This window comes from Pituophis catenifer, unplaced genomic scaffold (genome assembly GCF_029215685.1).
Source record: "Pituophis catenifer annectens isolate HBS135680 unplaced genomic scaffold, rPitCat1.0.hap2 SCAF_11, whole genome shotgun sequence".
NCBI lineage: Eukaryota > Metazoa > Chordata > Lepidosauria > Squamata > Colubridae > Pituophis > Pituophis catenifer.
Genome location: NW_027256891.1, coordinates 26,513,426 through 26,535,794, shown reverse-complemented (window position 1 = coordinate 26,535,794; position 22,369 = coordinate 26,513,426). Strand labels below are relative to the sequence as shown.

Here is a 22,369-nt window from a genome sequence, read left to right as displayed (position 1 = left end):
AATAGAACATATTCAATTTTTTTTTCATATAATGAATGTTGACGGCATAGATGAACCATCTGAAGCTTCAGGTAAGGGTCACTGAGCTGAAGATTTTGAGGAGCCCTCTTCTAGAAAAAGATGAGACCTCTGGTTTTGGATTTAAATCAGATTTTTTTAAAAATGTTCTTTTAATGGTCTCTATATTGTGATTTTGTTCTCCCTCCTCTCTTTGAAGAAGGGAAGAGGAGGAGAAGGAAAGAAGACACTGTGAAAAAGAGAGTAAAGAATTCATCGCAGGGGACTCCAGGAGTGGTTTTCTGACAGAACCTCCAGAAATGGGGTTCAAATGATGATTTTGTTTCATTGTTGTTATGGAAGAGGAAGGTTAATCTACACAAACACACACAAACAAACACGTCCACTCAGCGTGTGAGATGCAGTTTGTTCCTCAGGAAGTTGTGGGCTGGCACTCACAGCGCAGAGCAAGACCCAAATTTCATGGTAGTTGCACGAGAACTTCGGGAGGTAGAGATACAGCACATGGAGGAACCAAGGCAACCCTATTCTCCATCAAATATGCCACCGGCTGAACCAGTGTCCAGGGTCACCATGAAGACCTTCCTGAGTGTGATCACTATCTTCGTTATTGCTCACCTTGTAGGCACCGTCCTCTATATTTTGCACCTTCACAACAAGTTAGACAAGGTAAGCCCGGTTTCTTTATAAAGAAGATGTCAAGGTTTCCATGGGTGGGAAGACAACTACAGTGGACCACAGGTTGAATTCATGTCGTATCAAATGCTTATTCTGCTTTCTAATGCGGTGGTTAGCGTGTTGATTGGAGGGGGGGGGGACCAAATGTCAGTTCTCATCTAGAAATGGAAGGATGTTTAATGATTTTAGACCAGTCTTTTCGGCTACACCTCAATCTCTTGAGGGAACACACTGGAAGAAAGTGTCCTGTGTCTGTTGTCTTAGCTCCTGGAGGAAAGATAGGTGTATCTCTAACAGATGGATGGATGGATGGATGGATGGATGGATGGATGGATGGATTGGTCACTCTTGATTATTCCGATTCCATTGAATGGAAGGAAGGGAAATTGCTTTCAAAGAAGTTTCAAAGGAGAACATTTGAGGGTTGTGCTGTGGGGTTCTTAACTTCAAGGAAGGTGTACCTGAGTGGGCTGCCTTTCATCCTTTCTCCGTCCATCTCCAGCATCCCTGGTTTCCCACATATCCATTCATTCCTAAGGGAAGACTTTGGGAGTTTGTTCCTCCCAGAGACTTTGTTCATTCAAGAAATGATGGCCAGCCAGGGAGGCTTCACAAGGATGGGAAGAGACGGAGTTGGAAATAGCTTCACCCTCATCTGCAGCCTCCTTGGCTTCAATCCCAAGGACCTGGGAGATTCTTTCCTGTTCTTTCTTTCTTTCTTTCTTTCTTTCTTTCTTTCTTTCTTTCTTTCTTTCTCTCTCTCTCTCTTTCCTTCCTTCTTTCTTTCTTTTCTTCCTTCTCTCTGTCTCTTTCCTTCCTTCCTTCTTTCTTTCCTTCCTTCTTTCTTTTCTTTATTTCTCTTTCTTCTTTCTTTCTTTCCTTCCTTCCTTCTTTCTTTTCTTCCTTCTCTCTCTTTCTTTCTTTCCTTCTTTCTTTCTTTCTTTCTCTTTCTTCTTTCTTTCCTTCCTTCCTTCTTTCTTTTCTTCCTTCTCTCTCTTTCCTTCTTTCCTTCTTTTTTCCTTTTCTTCCTTCTCTCTCTCTTTCCTTCTTCCTTCTCTCTTTCTTTGTTTCTTTCTCTTTCTTCTTTCTTTCTTTCTTTCTTTCTTTCTTTCTTTCTTTCTTTCGGAGGGCAGAGAAGTTGCAGAGTAATGGAAACATAGTTGATAGGAACAAACAATCATAGCCACATCCTCTGCGATCTTAGACAGCTAAGGAAAAAATGTCTTTCAAAGGCGGTCAAAAAATACGCTGAGAATCGAGCAACAAAATATAACCACGCAATTTGGTGGGAAGCTGGACGTGGGGAGAGTTTTAGGTGGATGAACTTAATCCATCACAAAGGCAGCTGATTGTTACTCTGATATACGTCCTTCCCTGCCTACAGGAGCCTTCTGGAAAGGACACCAGGGATTGGCGTTCGAACCTGTGCAATGGGCACCTTTCCCATTGATCAACCTTTCCATTTTTGTTTCCATCAATCATTCGTAGGCTATGTAAAAACATAGCTAAAGGAAGCAAACGACATTTGGACCAGAAATGCCATATTCTTCCTCAAAAAAACAGCCTGGTTGCCTTTTGCTAAAAAGCACCTAGGAAACATTCAAACTAACATCCGCCATTGTAGCAATGCAAAACGTAGTTATCACATTGGGAAGACTTTTGAATTCAATCCCAAGGTTTGGGAGATACTTCCTCTCTCTCTCTCTCTCTCTCTCTCTCTCTCTCTCTCCTTCCTTCCTTCCTTCCTTCCTTCCTTCCTTCCTTCCTTCCTTCCTTTCTTCTTCTTCCTTCCTTCTGTTGTTTTTTTGGTCTTTTCACTGTGTGTTGATGTTTCTCTTTTGAAGTTATCTTCTGTTCTTTTTGTCATGTTTTTATGGCGGTATTCTGCAAGGTTTCTGGAGTTGTAACTCTTCCAGGATAATCAATCAATCAATCAATCAATTTACCTATCTGTAGTATCTTTGTTTAGGAAGGGCTGCCTTAAATGTTGAATTTGTTTGCACAGTGTTTATAATTTCCATGTTATTAATATTTACATCTTTCGCTATTGCTATGTTCTGGGTCCAAAACAGAATGAAATCTAGAACTAGTGGCAGGCCGTGATTTTTCCAAAGCACAGCCATAATAGTTACTTTTTGTGTATTTGTTTTATCTGTTTAATCCTGAATAAAAATACTGGAAAATAATAATAAACCCGTATCAATGAGCACCATATCAGCATTGACAAAATCACCATCGGTCAATTGCAAAACCGCAGCTTTACTTGGCATTGACAAAAATCCCCATTAGTCAATTGCAAAACTGCAGCTTGACTCAGAACAGCTTCCATCCCGCTATCCAACATCTATCAAGCAACATCTTTCTATCCCAGGGAAGGACTCGAGAGGTGGACAAAAATATCAGCTCCAGTTTAAATATCTGTCTGACTATGCAGCCAACAATTAAATGTATATATATCGCCCAGGGACCCTGGGCAACTTACTAATATTTTAAAAACAAGAAAATCAAACCGGGACCTAAATAAAATAAGTAGGGTAAAGATGACTGGATGACAAATTGGGTGGGAACATGGAAAAACAATCAAGATTCAGAAGTGGTGTCAGTCATCCTGGCCTCAACTGTTTTAGGGCAACATCAATGCTTCAGAAAAGGATACGCTACTCGGTTGAGTCATTGTCCTTCCGGCCAACCTACTTAACAAACCTTGATAGAGGGGGTTGGGTTCTGATGCTGTCCTAATTGTTTGGGGGGTGGAACTGGGGTAGGATGAGTGTTTGTTGACTTCAGTAATTCTCCCCCCCCTTGTTTCTGAGAATTGGCCCTCTTGCAACACCAAGCAACTATTTCCTCCATAGCTTTGCAAGTTAGTTGTGTACTCAGAATTAAGTTGGTGTCATCCTGTTAGTCTGGATCCAGTTTGAACCTTATTTAGAAGGGAAGGATGGAGTTGGCCACGCCTCGCATTGATCATGAGCAAATCTGGATTCCACCCTCATGTTCAGCTAGGAGAACCAGGAGAAGGCAATTTGATTGTGACTGTGGCTGGTTCACCGGAACAAGTGCCATTTCTGTGTCATCTTCCTGATTTTGACCCTACAGCTGCAATCCAGCCTTAGTTTTGACATCGTGTGGGAATCTAAGATAATACGATTTCATCATCTTCCACTGTGATATATCTATGTGTGATAGATAGGGCGAAGTCTTCCACTTGACGAAGTGTTCCACTTGACTTGTTGAGCCGATGCAACGTTGCATCCACAATTCTCACATGTGATGCTTTCCCCTGATAGATGAGCAACGAGCTGACGTTACACGAAGATTACGTGTTCCTGAAGCGAGTGCAGAGCTGTCGGAAACCGCAGGGGGAGGAGATCTCCTTTCTAGATTGCACGAAGATTTCAGACAGCTTCCGAGAACTGATGGATTCTTTCCAAAAGGTGATCGAATATTGTCTGTGCCCGGGTTTGACCTAAAGTTGTTTGCTCGGTCCCAAGCTTTGAAGGTGAACGGACAACCCTTTGTCTGAAATAGTATAGGGCAGGGGTGGGTTCTACTTACCTTTACTACCAGTTTGCAACGGGAGCACTTGCGTACACTTCTGTGCATGCACAGAAGCTTCTATTTGCATGTGCAAATAGTCAATTATGATGTCTGGGCGGGTGGGCGGAGCCTCCTGCTTTTACTACCGGTTCTAAAGAACCGGACAGAACCAGGAGCAACCCACCACTGCTCTCCTGCTTGAGCAAGGGGTTGGACTAGAAGACCTCCAAGGTCCCTTCCAACTCTGTTATTCTGTTATCATCGAAGAGAGGTCCAGCCTAGAACTAAGGAAAAATTTCTTGACAGTGAGAATCAGGGTTGGGGCTGCTGGGAGTTCGTAGGGGTTCGGCAGAACCTCTAGCTAAGATTCTGTGCAGTTTGGAGAACCCCCAAATCCCACTCCTGGCTGGCCCCGCCCACCTTGCCCCTCCCAGGAGTCCTCACGTGGCCCGTTTTGGATGCAGGTAAGTGCAGGGCACGCACGGAGGCTTGGGGAGGGTGAAAAACGGGCCTACCGGAAGTTCGGGAAGGCCGGAAACAGGCCTGTTTCTGGCCTTCAGAGGGCCTCCGGAGCCTGGGGAGGCCATTTTGTCCTTGAGACTTGAGGAAAGCCTTTGGAGCCTGGGGAGGGCAAAAACGCCCCACCTCATGGTGCAGGAAGCTGACTAGGCCACACCCACCATGGCCACGCCCACCCAGCAACGGGGCAGAGAACCCCTGGCTAAAATTTTTGAAGCCCACCCCTGGTGAGAACCATTAACCAGGGGGAAAGGCCTGACTTCAGGAGTTGTGGGTGGCTCCATCACTGAAGGTTTTTAAGAAGAGACTGGAGAGCCATTTGACTGGGATGGTATAGGAGAGGGTTGGTCTACATGACCTCTAAGGTCCCTGCCGTTATTCTGTTAACCATTGGAAAAGGTGGGACTTGGTGTTTCGGCCCATCTAGAAAGCTGGTTGTGTAAGCCAGATCTGGGGAGGAAGCGAAGGAGGTGGGGGGGGGGGAAGAAAAAGTTGATGCTTATGCTAAAAGAGGAGTGTGGAGAAACAAACAAACAAACAGAATTTTTTAAAAAAGCCACTTTTTTTTATAGGCAAAGAAAGTGGCAAAGAGGCCGCCGAGTCTTCTTGGAAGTCGCATTTGCGTTTTCACACCCTATTTTTTATTCATGCCTGCAGATTCATTTTGAGACTGCAGTGAGATATACAGGTTTTCCTGTCCCAGCAGTTTCATCATGCAAAAACCAAAGTCGTCCAAGAATAATCAATTAAGCCGCCGGAGCTGTCCCAGAGAATCTTTTTTTTAAAAAAAGGAAAGGTCGTAGCCCCAAAGACCCAGGCAGGACAATAGGATGGATTAACTCAGCTCCTCTGCTCCAGGTCCAGAAATGGTTCTATATTTCGGATGAGGCTATAATTTTATTTCATACGGAACCGAGAGCATTGCTCCCTCTCTCTGTGGGACTGGAGGAAAGGTCTCCAAAATGCAAAGAAAAAAAGAAGGACTTTCATGATTTTAACCAGGGCTACTCTACCTTGACTTGAATAGGGACGCGGGGGCTCAGATGCTGAGCTTGTCGATCGAAAGGTCGGCAGTTCAGCGGTTCAAATCCCTGGTGCCGCGTAACGGGGTGAGCTCCCGTGACTTGTCCCAGCTTCTGCCAACCTAGCAGTTCGAAAGCACGTAAAAAAAAGTAGAAAAATAGGGACCACCTTTGGTGGGAAGGGAACAGCGTTCGGTGCGCCTTTGGCATTGAGTCATGCCGGCCACATGACCACGGAGACGTCTTCGGACAGCGCTGGCTCTTCGGCTTTGAAACGGAGATGAGCACCGCCCCCTAGAGTCGGGAACGACTAGCACATATGTGCGAGGGGAACCTTTACCTTTACTCTACCTTGAACCCTGCTTGTGATTCCTAAATGCAGCGTCATTGAAGGAGCACATAAATATATTAAATCGTTGCATTCAATGCGGCACCATATTGATCTGGAAAAAAAAAATCCACTTCATTGTTTGAGCTATTTAAAATCTTGCGCAGTCTTCCTTCCCTTCCCTTTTTACCTTCTGATGGTAAAGCCAAATTCAATGGAGGTTTAGCAGAGATTAAATGACCTGGGGAAACTTCTCAATAAATATTGTGGGATTTTTTTTTTTCTTTTAGTGTGTGAGTTTTTAATCCTTGCCTCTCAACCAGAGTGGCTTGTGCGAGATGGACAGCTCTCTAAATCGTATAAATAAAACCGTTTTTTTTTTCTTCTACAGGTTCCAGATCAAATTCTGCCAGCTATGCAAACAAGTAAGTTTCTGCAACTTTGAAAAAGCTTCTCTCTCTCTCTCTCTCTTTCTCTCTCCCTCTCTCCCTCTCTCTCTTTCTTTTTCTCTCCCTCCCTCCCTCTTTTTCTTCTTTCTTTCTTTCTTTCTTTCTTTCTTTCTTTCTTTCTTTCTTTCTTTCTTTCTTTCTTTCTTTCTTTCTTCCTTCCTTCCTTCCTTCCTTTCTCTCTTTCTCTCTTTCTCTTTCTCTCTCTCTCTCTCCCTCCCTCTCCCTCTCCCTCTCTCTCCTCTCTCCCATTCACTGTCTCCCCCCCAACAACCTCTCTCTCTCACACACATAATAGGTTCAAGACAAAAAAAAGTTTTTAAAAGGCTATGAAATAATAATACTAGCACCAGAAAATAGGTTATGAGTACTATTACATTACTGGCAGCATCTTGGCCCTAAAACAATGGAGAACATTTCTGCAAATACTGGGAACTGCCTAGCTGCACAAACTTCACTTGGAGATTAGGTCATTTGGACCATGCTGTGCCATATTTCTGAATTTTTCAGCCCTTCTTTTTGGTGTTTCTAGAGCCTTTTTCTTTTCCGGACCATCAATGAAGGGTTAACCGAGCGAGGAACCTTATTCTAGCCAATAAATTGAAAATTAAGTGTTGGGTAGCACCTTTTCCAGCTCACAAATTTTATTAAAAGGGAGAAGCTTTTTCATAAATTGTGAATTAAAACTCGGATAGCATGATATCTGGCTAACACGTTTTTATCAAAAGCTTTCAATGACCGCTGTTTTTTTTTTTTAATTGCAGGTAAGCCAAATCGAGGTGCAAGCATTCACTTGGCAGGTGTGAGCAGCCGGAGCAAAAGTGAGAATTGACATTTATTTTCTGGTTATTTGTAATTGAAGAAAGAGTTGCTATCGAGTCAGATAAGAGCGGGTTGAGCCCAGGCCAAGAGAGAGTAACTTGAAAAAAACAGCTCAGACCACGAGTGAAATCCAGCAAGTTCTGACAGGTTCTGGAGAACCAGGAGCGGAAATTTTGAGTAGTTCGGAGAACCAGCAAATGCCACCTCTGGCTGGCCCCAGAGTGGGGTGGGAATGGAGATTTTGCAGTATCTTTCCCCCAGGAGTGGGGAGGGAATGGGGATTTTGCAGTATCCTTCCCCTGGAGTGGGGAGGGAATGGAGATTTTGCAGTATCCTTCCCCTGCCACGCCCACCAAGCCACGCCCACCAAGCCACGCCCACAGAACCGCTAGTAAAAAAAATTGGATTTCACCACTGGCTCAGACAGCACTCTCTCTACCTTGTTTCCCCGAAAATAAGACCCTGTCTTATATTTTTTTGAACCCCGAAATAAGTGCTTGGCCTTATTTTCGGGGATGTCTTATTATTTTGGGGTGTATGGAACAAGACAGGGCTCCTCTTGCCGCCTTACCTGATTTCCAGATCTGTCTCCCTAACCCTAACCAGAGGAAATGGTGGGGACCAGCTGCGCGTGCATTTAAATATTTTCGGGGAGGGCTTATTTTTGGGGAGGGCTTATTTTCAAGTGGGGGGGCTTATTTTAGTGCATGCGCTCAGAAGCCCGATTGGTCTTATTATCAGGGGATGTCTTATTTTAGGGGAAACAGGGTAGTACACAAATGAACTTGGGTGGGGAGGAAGCACATTCAGACTTGCAAAATCCTGTTATGATTATTAATTATTATTATTAATTTGATTTATATGCCACCCTTCTCCGAAGACTCAGGGCGGCTTACAATGCGCTAAGCAATAGCCTTCATCCTTTTTGTATATTTATACAAAGTCAGCTTATTGCCCCCACAAACTGGGTCCTCATTTCACCTACCTTAGAAAGGATGGAAGGCTGAGTCAACCTTGAGCCTTGGCGAGATTCGAACCCTGCAGTAATTGCAGGCAGCTGGTCTTAATAATCAGCTTAATAACAGGGTGCCTTAAACCCCTGTACTACCAAGGCTCTTTATGAGAGCAGAGTGTCAGGATTCCAAGTAATCCATCCATTGCAAATGGAACTCCGACGCAGGTTGATTCCTCAAAGAACAGTTTTATTTGGAGATACCATTTTGGCACAGACCGGTGGAAAACCAACACTGAGAGTTCCCACGTTTTCCACCTCATTAAAAAGTGAAAGTTTCCTGTTCTCTCAAACAATAAGTCACATTGTCCAATCTGAGTGCTGGCTGGTTGCCTGGTTACTTTTCTCTTCCTCCTCCTCTGACCAGCCAGCAGTTGGAATGTCCTTCGCTCATAAGAAAACTATTTTGTTTTGGCTACAAAACCCCAGTTATCTCTATAACCCCTTCAGCTCCAGGCTGCGTCAAGCCTGATGCCATGTGAAGAAAAATCCTTGTAGAAAAAGCTACAGAAAAGAAAGCGGCCACAGCCAGGTCAGCTTCAGGGTTGACAGGCTGCCCCCCCTTCCTCAGTTGAAGAAACCCTCAAAAAAGCTTTTCAAACTAGACAACTTTACGATGCGTGGACTTCGACTCCCAGAATTCCCAAGCCCAATGTATTTGTAGCTTACCCAAAAATAAAAATGGGCTTCGAGGGCATTGGTTTCTTAATCTGGTCTACCTTATGTGAAGTTTCCGAAAGATGCCCTAATTAATTCATGAGCCTCGAGCCAAGTTTCAAAAGAAATCCAGTCATTTATTAGGAGCAACATTCTGGCAATTACTCAAATGGAGTCAGCTCTGACCCCTACGTAATTTACAGGGCCTCATGACCCTGTCTCCCCCCTCCTCCCTGGGCATGTCATAAATCCGGTTCAGTCCGGTTCTATAGAACCGGTAGTAAAACCAGCGGGAGGCTCCGCCCGCCCGCCATAGCGTCATCACGGGTGATCTGCGCATGCTCCCATTGCGAACCGGTAGTAAAGGTAAGTAGAACCCACCCCTGCATAAATCACATTCTCCAATGGACTATGTTGGCGGGCTGTAAAAACCTTACCACTCCTGCTGACTCTGGTAACCTAGGATACAATCTGGAGGAAGGCATGTGTGGAATGTAGTTTCAGCCAAGCAGCTCCATCAGTTCGCCCCACCTCCTGCTTATGGCAACTTGGAAGCTGGGCTGGAAAGCTTTGTAAGTTGACACTGGCATGGAGTAAATGAAACCTATCATCTTCCTCCTTACAGTTCTACACTGGAAGAATACAACCTACGCCCCGAGGGATGATGCATTCTCCAACCGGGATGGAAAAATCACAATTAGCAAAGACGGGAGCTATTACATTTACGCCCAAGTCACCTTCTGCAGCAAGTCAGAGCTGCGTGCCCCGTTCAACATCCTCGTCTATCTCAACCTGCCGTCGGAGACAGATCAACTGCTACTGAAGGGGGTGGGGACTTACGGCACTTCAGTGGACCTGTGTGGCTTGCAGTCCATCCAGGTGAGCAGGGTTGTGGAGCTCAAGTCCGGCCACACCGTCTTTGTCAATGTAACGGACATCTCCAGAGTAGATTATACCCATGGGAACACCCATTTTGGCCTTATTCAACTCTCCTAGAAGAGGTGCTTTTTTTTGTGGCCCGCCATCCCTTCTCCTGTCTTCCAACCATATTTATGAACTCTTTGGTTCCATTTCTTTTATACATGTATTTTATTTAATTTATTAAGCAGGAGGGGGAGGGTAAATTGTTCATATCTGAAGGTTATCAAATATAGGCAGCCCTTAATATGAGAAGATAGCAGTGGTTTGTTACGTGTTGAAAGGCTGAGGGCTGCCGGTTTCAAGATGGCATCTCAGGTGTCTTCCAGGACTGTTGCTGAAGAAGAAAGCGGTGGGCCTCTCCATCCCACGCGTGCTTTGCTAGTAGAACTTACTGATCGGCCATATGTCAATAGGGAAGCATCTGTTTCTTCCTGGAGGCCCACACCAGGTCACAGTTACCTCCAAAGAGGACTAAGAAAGACCCTTAGGAAGAACTGCTTGCTCCTCACCATCAACCAACATCCCCCAATCTGATGTTCTTCAGAGGTGCTGAGATGCCTACTGCAAACATGTTTAGTCAACAGGGCCAGCTTTGCACAACATATAAACCCTCCTATGATTATCTATTAGTATATTTTGTAAAAGGCTAACATGTTTAACAGAATAACAGAGCTGGAAGAGACTTTGGAGGTCTTCTTAGTCCAACCCCCTGCTCAAGCTGGAGACCCTATAACGTTTCAGACAAATTAACTGTCCAATCTCTTCTTAAAAACCTCCAGTGAGGAAGCACCCACAACTTCTGAAAGCAAACTGTTCCACTGGCTAATTGTCCTCACTGTTAGGAAGTTTCTCCTTAGTTCTAAGTTGCTTCTCTCCTTGATGAGTTTCCATCCTTTGCTTCTTGTCCTGCCCTCAGGTGTTTTGGAGAATAGCTTGGCTCCCTCTTCTTTGTGGCAGCCCCTGAGATATTGGAAGACCGCTATCATGTAACCCCCTGGTCCTTCTCATCTGTAGACTTGTTGTCGTTAGTTGCGAAGTCGTGTCCGACCCATCGCGACCCCATGGACAACGTTCCTCCAGGCCTTCCTGTCCTCTACCATCCTCTGGAGTCCATTTAAGCTCACGCCGACTGCTTCAATGACTCCATCCAGCCACCTCGTTCTCTGTCGTCCCCTTCTTCTTTTGCCCTCAATCTCAATCTCTAGACTAGCCAAACCCAAATCCTGCAACCGTTCTTAGTATGTTGGACCCAAGGAAAAAAACTTAGGTTCCCTGAACATCTAGCTGAAGTAGCCATGAGATGACGAAATCTTGGCTCAGATGGTTCCCAAACTGAACTTTCACAGCTCAAAGTGATGTGTAGGATCACAGAGGACAACTCCTTAGCCTTACGTGCTAAACAGGCATTCAGCTCTACTGAATTATAAATACAGCGGTTTAAACCGCCTGCCAAAATGGTTGAAATAAAACATTTTCTTTTGCTGATATTTTCTGCTTAAACTTCTGGGGCTTGTGGTTGTTTTTAAGGGAGCCTTTTGCAATGACCTTCTTTCGTTTTTAGCCAGAACTAAACTACTCCGAGGAGAAAATAACTGCTATCGGGAAAAGATGACACGTACACTTGTAAAGGCATCGCCTTTTTTTTTTCTTTTAAAAATCCTCTTTTATTTCCTTGAAAACCAAAAATTTAAAAATTTCTCAAAATAAAAATATTTTTTAGAAAAAAAGGGGTTTGTTTGCATCAGTTGTGGTGGGCCTGAAATAAAAACGTAACAAGAGAGAAACTGAAAAAGCAAAGAAAGAAACAAATAAGATAAAGTCTTAACAGAAACCTATTTACATAAAACTGTAAATATATATTTGTATGTATTTATATATATATATATATATATTATCCAATCCGGTTCAAATGGCTTCTATTCCTTTAGTACAATTGTATATACTTCCTTTTGTTTTTTAACAGCACAATCCTATGCATTTTTTCCTGAAAAACTCTCTAGCGTTCCGCGGACTTCTCTGAAAAACATGGATTTTACAGCCTTAATTGTCCTTAGAACAACAACAACACACAAACATATTATAACATCTGGTGCATATAGTGGAAACAAAGGTTGAATTCAGAGAATAAGGCCAGCATTTCCTAAATTTTGGAGGCCTGGACACAATAATTTCCTTGGCTGGAGGAAACATGACCAGGCAAAAATGGAATTTATGCTTTCCAAGGAAGTCCAAAAATTGTTGTTGTTTTCTGAAGAAATTAACAATCCTTGAGATTTTTTTTTCCCCTCCTGGGAAAAAATCTCTTTCTTACATTCCAACTTAGAGGTTGTTTCCTATTGCGTGTCCAGAGATTTGATGGTTTCCTTGATTGCCAAGAATAGATCAGCGTAATATTCTCCCTCTTGACAATGTTGGAGCTGTTCGTTCCTGAGGGGCCACCTCAAACTTGAAGAGAGGTGGATTTGTGGATATTTATTCCAACCCACCCCATGACATGCTCCAGATACAGTTTTGGAATTGCTTAGGATCCATAGGGATCCAGGTTTTTGGAAGCACCTGGCTGGGAGTAGTAAGGAAGCACAGAAATAAGTGAAGACACCAAAGATCATGCAGGAGGCTTCAGAAGACCATCTCGGCATTCAGCTCAGGCAGATGGTCTTCCTCCCCATGGCTGAATTTAGGAAGATTTGAGGAGAGGTGCCTCCAGGTATGTTCTCAGAAGTTGGCAATGCTCAGTGCTGTGTGACTAGCACCACCAAAAATAACCTTCAACTATATCACTCCCCCCCCAAATAGAGAAGCCATGTCCAACCTTGGCAACTTTCAGATCTGTGGACTTCAACTCCCAGAATTCCCCAGCCAGCATAGCTGGAAGTTGGAAGCCCACAGATATTAAAAGTTGCCAAGGTTGGACATCCCTGGTCTAGATGGTTTGATCCAGGGGTTGGCTGCTGGGGGTTCGAAGGGGTTCGGGAGAACCTCTAGCTAAGATTCTGTGCCAAATCCCACTCCTGGCTGGCGCTGCCCACCTACCTCCTGCCCTCCTAGGAGTCCCCACACGGCCCGTTTTGGATGCAGGTAAGTGCAGGGCACACATGGAAGCTTGAAGAGGGTGAAAAATGGGACTACCGGAAGTTCAGGCCCGTTTCCGGCCTCCAGAGGGCCTCCGGAGCCCGGGGAGGCTGTTTTTGCTCTCCCCGAGGCTCAAGAAAAGCCTCCGGAGCACGGGGAGGGCAAAAACACACCCTTCCCCCGTGGTGGTGCAGGAGGCTGACTAAGCCACACCCACCGCGGCCATGCCCACCCAGCAACTGGGCAGAGAACCCCTTGCTAAAATGTTTGAAGCCCATCCCTGGTTTGATCCCTTTCAAGAAGTTCCTTTTTAAGATGACAAGTGAACTTAAAAACCTATCATACTTTTTCTTCTTTGATTTTTTTAAAAAAGGAAAGGTCCAGACAAGAACTAAAAAGCATTACCATTCATCTCATGCCCTTCCTTCATTTTAGTGGCAAAGCAGGGAAAACAGGATCTCACAGTCTCAAAAATGGCTATTATTATTTTCTCCTTCTTCTTCTTCTTCTTCAGTATTCTGTCTGCTTCTAATTTCTGGCCGGGTGAATCCCTGTGGGTCAAAACGAGCAAAGAGTAGACCTTCCGTGGTCAGGAAAAAAAAACAACCCCAGTTCCCAGTAGATCATTCACAAAAGATGTTGAGAAGCTGCAGACTTGAGGGAGACCTTCTAGGGCAGGGGTCTGCAACCTTAAACACTCAAAAAGCCATTTGGACCCGTTTCCCACAGAAAAGAAAACACCGGGAGCCACAAAAACCTTCCCGTGCCTGACTGTTTCTTGAGCAGCCAAAAAACTAGCATATGTAGTTGAATTAAACGTTCTGTTTTCTTCTGAAATTTTTCTTTTCTTGGATTTATCCATGATTGGCCTACTGGGGGTCGAAAAGCTCAATAAATCACATGCCGGCAGTTGTCGCACACTGGCGGCGGTGACGCATATTTTGAGTGACGGAGCTGCAGCCGAGGGGTGAAAGAGCCACATGCGGCTCCAGAGCCACAGGTTGCTGACCCCTGCTCTAGAGGAACCTCTCCATTCTGTCTCTTTGCGACAAGCTTCCACACAAACCCGGCTGACACAAGAACGCGTCCCTCGCTCAATTGGCATGCCTCTTTTTGCCTCTTCGTATTTTTGTTTCAGCTTTATCTTGCAATCTGGTTGTCTTTGCCCTTCCTGGCTGACTCAAAAGGCATCCGCTATTGCAGCAAAAGAGCTTTTGCCTTTGTCAAAATGCAATTGCAACTTTGCGCCTCCAGCAGCTGACAGCCGGAATGCAAAGATGATCTCCAACTGGACTTTTTCGGAGTCGATTCCATTCTTGCTACAGGGCGGCGATCAAAAAACAATTCTACCGGTAGGAAGCCCAAGGCAGAACGCAGGTAACTCGACGTACAACCCTTTCATTTAGTGGCCGTTCAAAGCTACAACAAGCACTGAATTTTTTTTTAAGCTTACAACCGTTCCTCACACTTACGACCGTTGCGACATCCCCATGGTAGCACGATCAAAATCTGGGCGCTTGGCAACTTGAAAAATGTTCGTAAGTCATTTTTTCCCCCCATGGTTTTGTCACTTCAAATGGTCACTAAATGAACTGTTGTAAGGTGAGGATGGATCTGTAATCAGGCCACCTCGGTTAATCATAAAACCAGAGATGGAAGGGACCTCAGAGGTCTTCTAGTCCAACCACCAGCTCAAGCAGAAGACTCTATACCAGTGGGAAGAGACGAGCGTGTCTTCGTTTGAACACACTTCCCATGCTCAATTTGCAAGGAACCAAAAGGTGTGAATCCAGAGGAATCAAACCCCTGAAATCTGGGATCCATTGCATAAATATCCTCTACAGAAAGGCCACAGAGCGGGATTCTCACAATCTCAAGGAGAGGGCGGCAATTCTCACACTCGTTTTCTCCGATTCCCTGGGAAAAAAAAAATGAAAAAAAAACAAGCAAAACAGAAGTGCAAATGATCGTTTGGCTTCTCACTCGCTTGCAATTCAAGAAACCAAGTTTGCTTCCCCCTCCCACTCAATAAATTAAGAAACACGCTGTAAAAGCAAAACGAGAACGGAAGACAGTACGGGCGGGTTTTTTTGGGGTTTTGTTTTTTTTCCCTGCGTTTGCACTCAGGAACCTACTTCACGCTGAGTGGTGACCCATCCCTTGCCAGGAGCATATAATCTTAGGACGAGATGGGGGAGGTGGGGAGATATCAGAAGTCCTGGAAAAGTTTTTTTGGTAACTTTTCTGATGTCCGTTTTGGAGCAAAATCTTCGCCGGCCATGAGCAGCATGCAAAATGGGCTTTTTGAACGAGGGGAGGAAAAAAAAAACCCCCAGTTGGGCTATTTGTTTTTTTTTTTTTTATCTTTTCTTTTCTGCAACGAAGAAGCGAAACAGGCATGATTTCCCCAAACGAAAGAGCGAGGGAGCCTGAGAGACGCGGCTGCAAACTTTCCTGAGTGGGGTTTTGAGGGTTCAGGCCAGCAAGGAGGAACGGCGGCCCGTCTCTTCTCGGATGCTTTCGTCCGTTTGCTTCAATAACCTCCGGACCAATTTTTCTAAATCTTTCCTGGATTTCAGCTCTTCCTCCAGACACTGCTTCATTCGTTTGTTCTCCTGCAGCGGGGAAAGAGAAAAAGGAGGAGAGCCGTGTTCGCACGTTATTAAAACACCTCCGATTTTCCTTCCCGTAAAACTGTGTTTGGGGTACAGGCAGTCCTCGCCTAACGACTGCAAGTGAATCTGGTTTTCCCCACTGGCTTGTCCGAAGGCAGCTGGGAAGGTTGCCCATTTTATTTATTTCATTGACGAAGTAAACATTGATTGACCACCCCTCTTAGCACAATGGTGATCCCAGAATCCTGGAACAGGGCAAATTGCAATAAATACAAACCAGCTGCTAAATACCCAAATTTTAATCAAATGACCATGGGGACACGGTAACAGTTGCAAGTGTGGACAACTGTCTTAAGTTTAACTTTTTCAGTGCAGTTACCATATAATTTTGAATTCGCTAAACGAATGGCTGTAAGTTGAGAATTGCCTGTATCCTGTAGGCATAATGGCCACCTGAGTGTGGAAAATTATGGGAACCAGTTTTCCAGCTGCTGGCTTTAGGCAGGACCTCCTCCCCCTCCCCCCCTCTGTTCTGCCCCACCTACGGATCCCAAAGAATGCAGCACACACAAAGTTTGTACAAAACTTAATTTACTAAAATAACTTGGTCTTTTTCAAAACAAAGGCTGTTAATAAATTTTCCTAACAGCCTACAAGAAACTAAAGATAAAGTAATCACAATTTTACTAAGGTTGGCAGAAAGCCCAGAAGCAATTTGCAGAGAATCCAGACGCGAAGGAGAGTGAACTAAAGTTGTTCCCTACAAATTGCTTCAGTCGGCGTTCCTCCTTAAATAGGCTAAGGGAGTGGCCAATTAGCCCCAAGCCTTACTCTTGGCCACTCTGCGCACCTGTGCATTGAGAAGAGGCTCCTCCTCTTCATCCTCTTCACTTAAAGGAGCTTCTGGAGGTTCTGAAGGCCCTGGCTGAATCCCTGCCTCTGGCACCACATCTTCTCCAGCCTCCTCACTGTCCGACTCAAGCGCCAGCTGCACAGGCTGCTGGCGCAGCACCACACCAGCCTCCTCGCTGTCAGAATCAGCTACAATCCGCACAGGCCACTGACGGGCCACAACACCCTCCCCCCTCCCCCCCAGGCTGAAGACCCTTCCTGGAACAGGGAAAGTCTCCAGAAATCAACCCTCAAAATGCTCCGGATAGAAGCACTTCCTCATGTTTTACACTTCTCAACACCACCGCAATGGTAGACCAAGCCCAAAATGTAGCCAAATCCACGGCTGAATAAGAATTGGCATCCAAGCCAGTCACCACACTCTTTCCCCTCATGCAACAATTAACCGATGGCACGTTTTCCACCCGGTTCATGAGGACTAGAAACCCAATCCAAAACTTCGCAAGATTCGTTTTTCTTGCCATGCACATGTATACATCCGAACTAGACTGTGTTGTTTCTCTGTGTCATGTAATATATGTGGGTTATGGGCGTAATTTTGTATTTATTTTGTCATTTTGTGTAGTGTCTATTGGAGGTGGTAAACCTTTGAGAGCTGTATGCAATGAAATTTCATTTTAATGTATGCCGCTTAGTGTACATTCAAAGTGACAGTTAAGTTATTCTAAGTTCTAAATTCAATCTTCTTCTTTTTAAAGAAGTCAGTAGACTGGATTATGGAGGCTGCAACTGCAATCTGCAATCTTTTTGTTTTGCAAAACTGTTTATAAAGGCTACCCAGCCTGGTGCAATTATTTTGGATTACCTGCTTCAGTTCTTTGACTTCGTCTTTTAGCGCGTAGACGGTATCCACGAGACTCCTAGAAAACAGCAGAAAAAGGCCAAAATAAATAATAATAATAATGATGATGATGATGATGATGATGATGATGATGATGATAATCCATCAGCACGAGACATGAAAGACTTCTTTCACTTTTCACTTTTTCATTTTTAGAACGTTGTACCGCGGCGATCTATTCTTTTAATGTTTCAAAGGCTTTTCATTTTTAGGTTTATGTTTCATTTCAGTGGTTTTCAGCTTTCCTCTTAAAAGTACAGGTGGTCCTTCACTTATGGCCACAATTGAGCCCAGAGTTTCTGTTGCTAAGTGAGACCCTTGTTAAGTGAGTTTTATCCCATTCAGTCACTAAATCTGTGTTTCTCAACCTTGGTAGCTTGAAGATGGGTGGAGTTCAACTCCCAGAATCCCCCAGCCAGCAGCAGCGCTGGCTTTTGGGCAAAAAGAAGGCAAAACAAGAAGCAATGGGTGGAAACTAATCAAGGAGAGAAGCAACTTAGAACTAAGGAGAAATTTCCTGACAGTGAGAACAATTAACCAGTGGAACAACTTGCCTCCAGAAGTTGTGAATGCTCCAACACTGGAAGTTTTTAATAAGATGTTGGATAACCATTTGTCTGAAGTGGTGTAGGGTTTCCTGCCTAAGCAGGGGGTTGGACTAGAAGACCTCCAAGGTCCCTTCCAGCTCTATCTTATTCTAATCATGAAGGAGAACCATTTTCCTGACCGCCAACTTGTTCATGGTCACAAAACTCTTTCTCTTCCTTTGAGGGGCTGTGGCCCTGAGGGATCCCCCCAACAACAACAAAGGGCTCCTAAGCCTTCCCTATCTGACTTGGCTCTGGATGCGGGGAACCCCACACCCCCATTGCCAAAACTTGGCCGCACAATTTTCTGCCAACAGGAAAAAAAGCACCGTTCCAACCAGCAAAGAGAAGGAATACCAGAGGTGGGGTGTGAAGGACACCCCATCGGCACCTACAAGGGTGACACCATCTTGCCTGCATGGGCTCCCGTTGTGTCTCTTGCACCCCCTTCATGATAAGACGTTGAGGTGGGTCACCTCCGCCCTAGAAGACTTCCTAAGAACCCTAAAACGTTGGGGTTCATGGTTGGGTCGTCAGCAGAAGACTCAATATGAGGGAAGGAAGCCTTCAAAGAAACTTCAAGGAGGAATGGAGCTGAAAGGAGAATTTCCCCCCCACTAGGTTTCGCTGCAGCTTTTTCATGGGTTCGGCTCGTGGTCTCACTCACTTCTCCTCGGCCACGGTCTGCCCGTTGCTCCGCACTTCCTCAATGATTAATTTCTCCTCTTCCGGAAGTAGAACCTGGGGGACTGAATCTTTGCGGGACCCTGAGGAAGAGAGTGGACAATTCAGGGGACAGCTTCGTTTGGTGCGCCCAAGAACCGAGAGGTTGGGATGCAGTTTTGCCTCCACAAGGCTGAGGCCAGTTTGTTCGAGTGGGGAAGGCAACCAGGCTAGAGACTGGGAGATGGTGAGTTCTAGTCTCACCTTAGGCGTTAAAGCTGGCTGGGTGACTATGGGCCAATCACCAGGAAATGGAGAGTTCTAGTCTCACCTTCGGCACAAAAGATGGTTGGGTGACTTGGGGGCCAATCACCAAGAGATGATGAGTTCTAATCCTGCCTTAGCGTGAAAGCCAGGTAGGTGAATTTGGGAGTTCTAGTCCCATCTCAGGCACAAAAGACTGTTGAATGTCTTTGGGCCAATCACTAGGAGATGATGAGTTCTAATCCTGCTTTAGCGTGAAAGCCACTGGGTGACTTTGGGAGTTCTAGTCCCACATTCAGGCATCATAGAGGGCTCACTGACCTTGGACCAATTACTAGGAGATGGTGAATTCTAGTCCCATCTCAGGCACAAAAGACTGTTGAATGTCTTTGAGCCAATCACTAGGAGACAGTGAGTTCTAGTCCCACCTTAGGCACAAAAGACTGTTGAATGTCTTTGGACCAATCACCAGGAGATGATGAGTTCTAATCCTGCCTTAGCATGAAAGCCAGCTGGGTGACTTTGGGAGTTCTAGTCCCACCTTAAGGCATCAGAGAGGGCTCACTGACCTTGGACCAATTACTAGGAGATGGTGAATTCTAGTCCCATCTCAGGCACAAAAGACTGTTGAAAGTCTTTGAGCCAATCACTAGGAGACAGTGAGTTCTAGTCCCACCTTAGGCACAAAAGGCTGTTGAATGTCTTTGGGCCAATCACCAGGAGACTGTGAGTTCTAGTCTCGTCTTAGCCATGAAAGCCAGCTGGGTGACTTTGGGCCAGCCCCTCTCTCTCGGCCCAAACCCACCTCACAGGAGCATTTTTCTGGGGAAAACAGCAGGAGGAAAGCACGTAGGAAACGTTCCCCGCCTTGAGTTATTGTAAAAATAATAAAAACTGGGGTATAACTAAGTAAAAAAAATAAAATAATAAAATGTCACAGACAACCTACAAACCGCCCCCCATCCCAGGCTGAGACGCACTGATTTATCACTGCCACCTCAGTGCCACCGATACGAGACTCGTGTTTCTATTCGTGGCTTCAGAAGAAGCAAAATTAGATATATTTATAGAAAACCGCCAGGCTGTTTCTTTTCTTTTCTGAAACGCGCAGCAGATTGAATGATAAAAGCCCCAGAGTGACGGGTGTCTTGGGAGATTAGCATCTCGGGAGGATAAGTAGGAACCGAGGACAAAAGTTGCATCTCGTTGCAAACTTCTCGCAATTTCCTTTACTTTTATCTCGCCATCTCAAAAGTCAGCTTTATTTCAAAGGCCGGGGGTTTGACTCATCCGCGCTAGGCTAGATTTGTCTAGTCCCTTTTCCGGGAGGAGGAAGCAAAACCAGCTGGTCCTCGACTTACGACCGCCACCGAGCCCAACATTTACGTCGCTAAGTGAGACGTTTGTTTTCAGCGAGTTTCGCCCCGTTTTACGGTTCTCCTTGCCATGTTCGTTAAGCAAATCTCTGTGGTTGGGTCAACCGGTCGTTCAGTGAATCTGGCTTCCCTGTTGAACTTGGCTTGTCGGGAGGTCGCAAAAGGGGAATTGCCTGACCCCCCCCTCCAGGACCGTCATAAATACGAGTCAGTTGCCAAGCGTCTGAATTTTGACCAGGCGACCCCGGGCATGTTGCAATGGTCGTAAGTGTGAAACAGGGTCATGTCACTTTTTTTCAGGGACCGTTCGAACGGTCACTAAATGGATTGTTGTAAGTCTAGGACTACCCGTGTTAGAAATGATCCGATGGGAGGTGGCTTTACATTCAACCTAGGAAAAAGGCCTTTTTTTCCTCCCTGGGATATTAATTTTGGTGGGCAAAAAAATAATAAAAATTCACATTTGATCGAAGGCACAGCGAGGAGAAATGTGGAAACTCCCCCAGGGGGTTAGAATCCAGTATGGCAGGCCAACTCTGCCCATTGCCTGGAGTTCGATCTTGACAAGCTTCAAAGTTGACTCGTCCTTCCGTGGTCATAAAATGAGGAGCCAGATTGTTGGGGGGGGGGGGGCCAAGATGCTGACACGGTAAAACCACCCACAGCGCTGTAAATTATTATGGGGCTGTATATAAATTTAAGCGCTATTGTATTGCTCGATGTCAAAGAGAAGGAGGGTTAATTGATGAGGTTATCTAGTTGGGTTATGAAACCTCTGCAAGAAAACCCCTCAACTCAGAGAGCACCAAGGACTCCACAGTTCTTCTCCTCCTCCTCTCCTCCTCCTCCTCCCCTCCCCTCCCTCCTTCCTAGCACTGATGGTGTTACCTAGTTGGGTCATGAAAGTTCTGCAAGAAAGCTACCCAGCTCAGAAAGCACGTAGGGCTCCTGTTTCAACCCTAAACTACAAATATTCTCCTTTGTTGGTGAGAGAGAGAATGGTGGAATGAATTTTCTGCTTCTGCCTCCCTCGGTCCGAGAGAAAGGCTCAGATCATCTCGAATCCATGTTCCTCCACCTTAAAGCGACTTTAAGACGGGTGTCCCAAAGATGCTTTTTCAGGAGGCGACTGGACTTCCTTGTTTTTTGCTGTTTTTGAAGACGTTTCGCTTCTCATCCAAGAAACGAACGTCCTTGCAAACGTGACCCATGATCTGGATAGCTGAGAATCGCTACAGACTTTAAGAAAAAGTTTTTAAAAAAGAGCCTTGGTAGTACAGTGGTCTAAGGCACCCTGTTATTAAGCTGGTTATTAAGACCAGCTGCCTGCAATTACTGCAGGTTCGAATCTCGCCAAGGCTCAAGGTTGACTCAGCCTTCCATCCTTTCTAAGGTAGGTAAATTGAGGACCCGGTTGTGGGGGCAATAAGCTGACTTTGTATAAATATACAAAAGGATGAAGGCTATTGCTGAGCACATTGTAAGCCGCCCTGAGTCTCTGGAGAAGGGCGGCATATAAATCAAATTAAAAAAAAAAAAAAAAAAGATGGGTGGACTTCATTTCCCAGAATTGCCCAGCCAGCACAGCTCTGGAAAAAGTGGGTGAAAGAAATCGCAGCTTTCTCTGATTTCAAACACCAGGTATTGTAGGCGCGTCCTACACTTGGCCTGACACCTGAGACCATCGGACGTGATCTTCAACCCCCTGCGAGCAACCTGGTTCGGCTTCAAACCACTCACCGGAAGTGACATTCTGCTGTAGACTCGCCCCTGCGCAATATGCCTCAATCACCTTCAGGATCTGAGCATCTTCCTCTAAGGCAACCGTGCCTGGAAATCAAATGAACGTTAAGGACAGACTCTGGATTGACAAGGGTCTCCAAACTGGGCAACCTTAAGAATTGTGGACTTCAACTCCCAGAATCCCTAATGAGAAGGAAGGACTCATTGGAGAAGAGCCTAATGCTGGGAACGATGGAGGGCAAAAGAAGAAGGGGACGGTAGAGAACGAGGTGGCTGGATGGAGTCACCGAAGCAGTCGGCGTGAGCTTCAATGGACTCCAGAGGATGGTAGAG

The 22,369-nt window shown here is 45.3% G+C and overlaps 2 protein-coding genes across 5 annotated transcripts in view; one reads left to right on the top strand and one right to left on the bottom strand.

Annotated features, from left to right (window-relative positions):
• Positions 1-519: 519 nt before the first annotated feature.
• CD40LG (CD40 ligand) lies at positions 520-10,151 on the top strand. The gene is made up of 5 exons (XM_070951928.1): positions 520-687; positions 3,987-4,133; positions 6,497-6,530; positions 7,316-7,372; positions 9,668-10,151. Exons 1-5 carry the CDS (start codon positions 523-525, stop codon positions 10,036-10,038), a joined length of 774 nt encoding a protein of 257 aa, XP_070808029.1. The 5' UTR covers positions 520-522; the 3' UTR covers positions 10,039-10,151.
• A 1,457-nt stretch (positions 10,152-11,608) lies between these two features.
• ARHGEF6 (Rac/Cdc42 guanine nucleotide exchange factor 6) overlaps positions 11,609-22,369 on the bottom strand; it is a 45,740-nt gene continuing 34,979 nt past the window's right edge. For 3 of the 4 annotated variants that reach the window (XM_070951924.1, XM_070951923.1, XM_070951922.1), the window contains 4 exons: positions 22,034-22,123; positions 18,658-18,757; positions 17,368-17,422; positions 11,609-15,650 (listed from right to left, as the gene is read on the bottom strand). In XM_070951924.1, the coding sequence (XP_070808025.1) occupies positions 15,510-15,650; positions 17,368-17,422; positions 18,658-18,757; positions 22,034-22,123 (386 nt within the window). In that variant the 3' untranslated portion in view covers positions 11,609-15,509. The remainder of the gene's footprint in view (positions 15,651-17,367; positions 17,423-18,657; positions 18,758-22,033; positions 22,124-22,369) is intronic. The other variant, XR_011600870.1, reaches the window with a different exon arrangement.